This window comes from Mandrillus leucophaeus, unplaced genomic scaffold, assembly GCF_000951045.1.
Source record: "Mandrillus leucophaeus isolate KB7577 unplaced genomic scaffold, Mleu.le_1.0 Scaffold325, whole genome shotgun sequence".
Classification (NCBI taxonomy): domain Eukaryota; kingdom Metazoa; phylum Chordata; class Mammalia; order Primates; family Cercopithecidae; genus Mandrillus; species Mandrillus leucophaeus.
The window spans coordinates 548511-555941 of NW_012103421.1; the positions used below are offsets into that span (position 1 = coordinate 548511).

Consider the following 7431-nt stretch of genomic DNA (forward strand, 5'->3'; position numbering starts at 1 on the left):
GAGACCAATAGCCACTGTGCTCTGGCTTTTCAGGGTCTGCCCACACATGACGCGGAGGGCAAAGAGCTCAGCAAAGGGCAAGCCAAGAAGGTGAAGAAGCTCTTCGAGGCTCAGGAGAAGCTCTACAAGGAATATTTGCAGATGCCTCAGAATGGAAGCTTCCAGTGAGGGGCGCAGGACTGACTTTTTAAACCATTGCGGACTAGCGGCTCCTGTCTGCCTCAGTGACAACGCTCCAATGCTCCAGTCATGCTTACAGTTGCCGTTGGGTCCTAAGTTAAGAGTTGTGTTCATGTAGGTTCATGTCGTCATTGGCTCTGAGACATTATAATAAATTTTTCTGAACAGTGAGACCCTCTCTGCCTTGTTCTGCATGTTCAGCACTTGGCAGGGGGCCTGGTGGCTGGCCAGGGCTGCTTGGTCAGCAGGTCACAACCTAGGTGCTTGGGTCAGTTGAGCTGCTTCAGCTGGCCGAGGAATTTCTCCCCCATGCTGATGGCTATCGGCTAATCTCTGGTGTGTGGGCACATTTGGAGGTATTTGAGTAGGAAAAAGACAGGCTCAGACTGGCAGAGCCTGCTGAGCCCTAGACAAAGGCCGCTCAGTCTGCCCTCGGGTTCTGATGAATAAACACACTGCAGGTTTTCCTAGAGCCATTCCATACTGGGCAGCAGCATAGCCAGTGGCTCAGCAGGCGGGCCCCTGGCGAGCTGCCCAGAACTGCCGTTGGAGACAGCAAGTCCAGGATGTGCATGGCTCATGGGTGAGATGTGGGGGTGTTCTCGACACAGCAGGGACCTTCTGTCCCCAGTGCCCAGTGTTGTCCTTGCCACCCTGCCCCCACACTTGGTTCACCTGGACTGAGAATCAGCACCCAGACGCGAAGGTGCTTACCCATCCTTGGCTGAGGAGGGCGTAAGCAGAAGCCAGAGCCTGCTTCATGCCTGTGGAAGCTGGTGCCAGGCCATATCCATCCGAACAAAAGACAGTCATTGGTGCTGTGGACAGCCGGGGGACACTCTATCCAGTGCACGTGGCTGGTGGCAGCAGCCCCAGCATGGGGAGTGTGGCAGTGTTGGGTTGTGGGCGCGCCGGTTCTTTGTGGTTGCCCTCCACGTGCGCTTGCTGTTTACTGCAGTAGTGTGTGACACAGCAAAAGGCTGGAACCAGCCTGTCTGTGCATCAGCAGGGTGCTTGGCACAGCTTGAGAGCACCCACCCAATTATGTAGGGAGCACTAAGGTTATAAATCAATGGGGACAGTCTCTGGGTATTGATAGGTCTGACTTTGAACCTTGTCAGTGTTTTTTATATACACATATATAAATTTAAACCAGCAAGAAAAAAAAGTCCCCCAAACAAAGTAAAACAAACGTGTTCCAGTTATCTGTTGCCACTTAACAAATCACCCCAAAACTTCATGGCTGAAAACAACAACGATCATGTTAATAACTCATGGCTCTGGATTGACTGGACTCAGCGGATTGGTTTTCAGTTGCAGGCAGATGGGGTCATCTCTAGGTTTGTGCCTGGGTCCCATACTGGGGCTGCTTGGGCACCTTTTATCTCTGTGTGGTCTCTCTAGCTTGGCGGCTTCAGGGTGGCTGATTTCTGTCGCAGCAGCCTGTAGCTCCAAAGGTGCAAGTCCTGAGAGAGAGAGAGACGGGAGCTGTCTGGCCTTTTAGGATCTAACCTCGGAGGTCATGTCCTGACTTCCACTGTCCTCCCTAGTGGAGGCCGTCACCAGGCCCACCCACATCCATGGGGAGGGGGAGGCATAGACACCACCCTGTGATGGGCATTACTGGGTTCCAGAAGGGATGGGAAATACTACTGTGGCTATTTCAGAAAGTACCATCCGGCACAAAACGATAAATCAAATTGGCAACCTCAAGAATTTGAACTTTCTGAGAATTGGCCATTTTTTGCTACACATCTTTAATGGGGTATCTTCTAAGGTCAAAAAAGGTGCAGAAAAGTCAAACAATCCAATAGTTTGTTTTTTTTTTTTTTTTGAGACGGAGTCTCGCTCTGTCGCCCAGGCTGGAGTGCAATGGCCGGATCTCAGCTCACTGCAACCACCTCCACCTCCTGGGTTCAAGCTATTCTTTTGCCTCAGCCTCCCAAGTAGCTGGGACCACGGCCACGTGCCATCAAGTCCAGCTAATTTTTGTATTTCTAGTAGAGATGGGGTTTCACCATATTGGCCAGGCTGGTCTTGAACTCCTGACCTCAAGAGATCCGCCCACCTCAGCCTCCCAAAGTGCTGGGATTACAGGTGTGAGCCACTGTGCCCAGCCTAGCAACCAAGTTTTTAATGTAAGAGAAAAAAATACAAGGATAAAAATCAAAGAAGTCAAGGAAAAGCACTTTACTATTAAATATGAATTAGAAAATATGAAGTAACTTGTGATTTTAAAAAGTAGGTTGTTTCTTGGCTGTGTAGATGGGAAGGGTGGAGAAGCAAGGCAGCCCTGGTGGCAGTGAGCAGCCCCAGCCCCGATCTGGGGCTCTAAATCCCATCCCCCTACCCCCTGGAGAAATGGCCAGTTCCAGGTCTGCAGCAGCAGTAGCAGCCAAGCACTCTTGTGCCCCAAAAGGGGAGCCTTCGAACACCAAGAAGTCAGGTCAGAAGGACACTGGACAAGCTAGTGACACATAGCAGCTGGGTGGTATGTGTCAGGGGCATTCTGCTGGGTGGAAAAGCCACCCCTGAAAGGTTGCCTACTGTGTGATTCCATGTAGATAACATTCTCAAAATCTGAGCTGTAGGAATAGAGAACAGATGGTGGTAGCTGGGGTTAAAGATGGTGGGGGGCAGGTTGGGGGAGTGACTGTACAGGGACAGCGGGGGACAGGTTGGGGGAGTGACTGTACAGGGACAGCGGGGGGCAGGTTGGGGGAGTGACTGTACAGGGACAGCGGGGGGCAGGTTGGGGGAGTGACTGTACAGGGACAGCGGGGGGCAGGTTGGGGGAGTGACTGTACAGGGACAGCGGGGGGCGGGGGTGGGTGGGGAGGGCACGTCCATGTTCTCGTTGCCATGGTGATCACACAAATCTGCATGTGTGATAACACAACGTAGAGTCACACACATTGTACCAATGTCAGTCTCCTATGTTGATCATGAACTCTGGCCAGGCAAGGTGTGACCATCAGGAAACAAATTTTGCAGTTTTCTGGGAGCCTGTACTTACTGTAAAATAAGGCTTCAGGAGCTCCTACTGGCTAAGTTTGGGACAATTTGAACATTGAAAAGAATGATTCCAGCCAGGGCAACATAGTGAGACCCCATCTCTACTAAAAATAAAAAAAATTGGCAGGTTTGGTGGTGCACTTGTGATCCCAGCTACTCAGGAGGCTGAGGTTGGAGGACTGCCTGAGCATGGGAGGTGGAGGCTGCAGTGAGCTGTGATCACACCACTGCATTCCAGTCTGGGTGACAGAGCAAGACTCTCTCTCAAAAAAAAAAAAAAAAAGATTAATCAAAACCCAGGCATCTATTTATTCTCAAAAATAGAGAAAGCTAAAACATATTGTCATTACTGGAGGTGGCTCCTGTGTCAGCTCCTTTCTGTAGAGTTACTCATTGGTGACAGAACCAAGTATTTCACCTTGCATGGGAAGTGTATTTCAGAAATGGCCCTAGCTGAAAGGAGAAAGTTGTTCTTTCCCCAGAGATGCCAGCTAAGGGAAGAAGCACCAGGATCAGACATCTCCATTCTGCAGCCCCAAATGAAGTCATTGATTCAGGCAGGGGCTGACCATGGAAGGTGAGACCCCTGGGTGAAAGCTGGTAGGTGCTGGATAATTTCGTGGTGCCAAAGTGTCACCTTGTGCGTGGCTTGTAGGTTTCCAGGAGGGGATATGTGTTACTTTCTGATGCCGGGCTCTGGCTCTCAGCACCCCCCACAAAAAGAAGAATTTCCTCTAAAAGTATAAGTCAGTATTGAATGAAGCTTTTAGGCTAGGGCTCCTCAACCTTGAATGAGAATATAAACTGCCCAGGATTGCTTGTTAACACAAATTCCAGTTCAGACCTAGGAGGAGCCCGAGATTCTGCATTCCTGCAGTCTCCCAGCTGTGGCCTGTGCTGCTGGGCTAGAGGCCCCTTAGGAGCAAGGCTGTCCAGCTCACCTCTTGTCTGCAGGAAATACTGGACCCAGAGGGACAATGCAGGTGAGGCCATGAAGCAGCCACCACATGTGTGCAGAAGGTGGGGCATTCTGCCAGATACCCAGCTGGTGTCTTCAATATGCCTGCATCAAAGGGAGCAGAATAGGCCATAAAAAAGGACTGGGAGAGACTCAAGAAACAAAACCACCAGGTTTGAGGGATAATCTTTGAAGGATTTGAACAAACCTGCTGTAAAGACATTTCAAGGGGGGCTGGGTGTGGTGGCTCACACCTGTAATCCCAGCACTTTGGGAGGCCGAAGCGGGCAGATCATTTTTAGTAGAGATTCCATTTCTACTAAAAATACAAAATAATTGGTTGGGCATGGTGGTGCATGCCAGCTACTCAGGAGGCTGAGGAAGGAGAATCACTTGAACCCAGGAGGTAGAGGTTGCGGTGAGCTGAGATCGCGCCATTGCACTCCAGCCTGGGCAACAAGAGTGAAACACTGTCTCAAAAAAAAAAAAAAAAAAAAAAAAATCAAGAAATTTGAATGACCAGGTATTGGATGACAGTCAAGATTTTTGCTAATTTTGTTAGTGTGGTGATGGCGGCTGCCTCCAGATGTGTCTTTAATGAGATACAAAGTAGCCTGAAGCCGGTAACTCAGTATCCTTCAGCCAAGGAAACTGATGAAGCCCAGCGGTCACCCCAGCAGCAGCAATCCCTTCCACAGTGTATCCTCTCTACCAGCCTGTGCTGGAAACCATGTATCAAATGTCCTGACAACGGGGCCATGAGGAAATACCCTTGTCTGTAGCTGCCACGACTGGGGTGAGCGGAGGTTGGCCCAAGGCCACGGTGCCATCCAAGGAGACAGGAAGGAGTGGCCTGTGCCCCCCCGTTTCCAGTGGTGAGTGCACAAAAACGTATTCAGATCGCCAGGGGCACACCTGGTCCCCACAGCTGATGAAGGCCTGGCTCTACCTGGACTGGAGTAGGGTCAGGCTGTGGCCCCTGTTTCACACCCCCTCCCCCATTCAGAGTAATTCTGGGCCGATTTTCTGCCTGGAGTTTACTCCCTCTGAGTGCCCACTACCCGGTGTGCCTTCTCCCTGCCCTCCCCCAACTTCCTCCAGTCTCCCCAGGTTGGGTCGAGGGCCTGCAGTGACAACATGCTGGCTGGCCAGGCCACTGGCTTGGTCCCCGAGAGGACCCCAGCACCTCCCTACCCTGCAGTATCTTGCTGTCAGGCTGCAGCAGATCCTTCTTGATCAATGTGGGGTGGACACTTTTCTTAACTTGTATAATATTAGTTTGCCTGTGAAAAGTGTTTCTTTTGTGTACATGAAAGCTCTGTTCAGCTGTAAGAGCCAGATTTACATCTTCCTGTTTTTCCACAAAGAGCAATCTTTGGTGTCTTTACTATAAAAAGTCATGTATTCATTATTTAAAAATAAATAATATAGAAAATTTCCAATATAAAGTAGAAACTGAAAGGCCCTGTGCCCTACCTCTCAAATCCCTGCAACATTTGGGGTACAGTCTTCCAGATGCCTTCTTTCTGAGGCTGTGAAGTTTACAAAGTCACTCCCTGACTGTGCACCCCTCTTTTGTGCGCAGTACGCCATGGGTGTTTTCTGTTCTTCATACACCAGAAGAAACCTGCCACCTCTTTTGGATGTCTCCAGGGCCCCACTTTGTTAATGCCCCATAGGCAGAGCCACCACCCCACTGAGGAGGATTTGGGCATTTCTGAGGCCTAGGCTCCAGCTCTTGGCGGCTGCGAGGTCGTTTGAGGAGTAGCGCCCCGCCGCAGGTGAAGGGCATGGTCCCCTCCAGGGCCAAAGCCACTTAGCTGGGGGCGTTACAGGGGTTTCTCTGTTTTCTCCTCTGTTTAATGGGACAGTGATTCCTGCCTCTACTTCCAGGCCAAGGTGTAGCCATTGTCAGTAGCACCCAGGTAAGGGCACAGCTCGCCAAGTGCCAGGCACTTTTCCAGGTGCTGGCCATGTGAAGGAGAACCACGTGGTGTCTGTCCAGGACTGTCTCCCGGAACCCCACTGAGCACAAGGCAGCCAGGAGCAGAACCACAGGCAAGGCAGCCTCTGGAGGGGACTCCTGATCTCCAGGTTGGAGAAGGCTGAGATGGCAGAGGGGTTGTAGACAGGTGCGCTCATGCCTGAGGCCTGGCAGAGGCAGCGCTGGGAAAACGGATGAAACCCACCGAATGCTGGCTACCCTGGGAGTCCTGATCCCAGTGGTCCTCAGCCCTGGTTGCATGTCTGTCATCTGGGGACTTCTTTTTTTTGACACAGGGTCTTGGTCTTGCTCTGTCACCCAGGCCACTGCATGATCACAGCTCACTGCAGCCTCCAACTCCCAGGCACAAGTGATCCTCCCACCTCAGCCCTCAAGCAGCTGGGACTATAGATGCACCACCATGCCTGGCTAAGTTTTAGATACTTGGTAGAGATGGGATCTCATCGTGTTGCCCAGGCTGGTCTCAAACTCTTGCGTTCAAGCAATCTGCCCATTCGACCTCATTACCTAATTGCATCTGTGAAGACTCTATTTCCAAAGGAGAACTTTCCAAGGAGAGAAACCACCAGCCACCAAGAGAACACCACCACCACAATCATTCCAGTTCCAGCAGATCTCGCAGGGAGCAGGTCCAGCTGCCCCCAGCCCCACAGCCCAGCTCCCTCAGAGGCTCCACCCACCCGGATGCCACCCCCCACCAAGCCCAACATCCAGGAGCAGCTGGATCCCATTACTGCAAATGGACTAGAGACTTTATTAGATGGGAGGAAGGACCCTCAAAACTTCAAATGCCCAGGTTCTTGTGTCGTTTCTTTCCTTGTTTATGCTTCCACAAAGCATAAAGCATGACCACTGTAGAAAAGTCTGAAAGTCTAAATAAGTAAAATAGGAATTGAGAGCACACACACCCTCTCCTAAAACACAGATGGCCAGACAGGACTGAGCACGCTGTGTGGGTCAGGGCTCAGCTATGCACCGGTCACCTCTGAGGGGTTTTTACGGTTTTTGTTTTTGTTTTAATTAGTTTCTTTTTCTTTTCTTTTCTTTTTTTTTTTTTTTGAGACAGAGTCTCGCTCTGTTGCCCAGGCTGGAGTGCAGTGGCATGATCTCGGCTTACTGCAAGCTCCACCTCCCCAGTTCACGCCATTGTCCTGGCTCAGCCTCTGGAGTAGCTGGGACTACAGGCCACCATGCCTGGTTAATTTTGTTTTTGTATTTTTAGTAGAGACGGGGTTTCACCATGTTAGCCAGGATGGTCTCGATCTCCTGACCT

General features: G+C 50.9%; 2 protein-coding genes across 6 annotated transcripts in view; both read left to right on the forward strand.

Annotated features, from left to right (window-relative positions):
• Positions 1-358, forward strand: part of CARS (cysteinyl-tRNA synthetase) — a 57387-nt gene extending 57029 nt beyond the window's left edge. For 3 of the 4 annotated variants that reach the window (XM_011988190.1, XM_011988191.1, XM_011988188.1), the window contains one exon: positions 34-353. In XM_011988190.1, the coding sequence (XP_011843580.1) occupies positions 34-168 (135 nt within the window). In that variant the 3' untranslated portion in view covers positions 169-353. Of the gene's footprint in view, positions 1-33 lie in introns of all 4 variants that reach the window. The other variant, XM_011988189.1, reaches the window with a different exon arrangement.
• Positions 359-3353: 2995 nt separating this feature from the next.
• Positions 3354-7431, forward strand: part of NAP1L4 (nucleosome assembly protein 1-like 4) — a 54013-nt gene continuing 49935 nt past the window's right edge. For both annotated transcript variants that reach the window (XM_011988194.1, XM_011988195.1), the window contains exon 1: positions 3354-3365. The gene's annotated coding sequence lies outside the window, so the exon portion shown is untranslated. The remainder of the gene's footprint in view (positions 3366-7431) is intronic.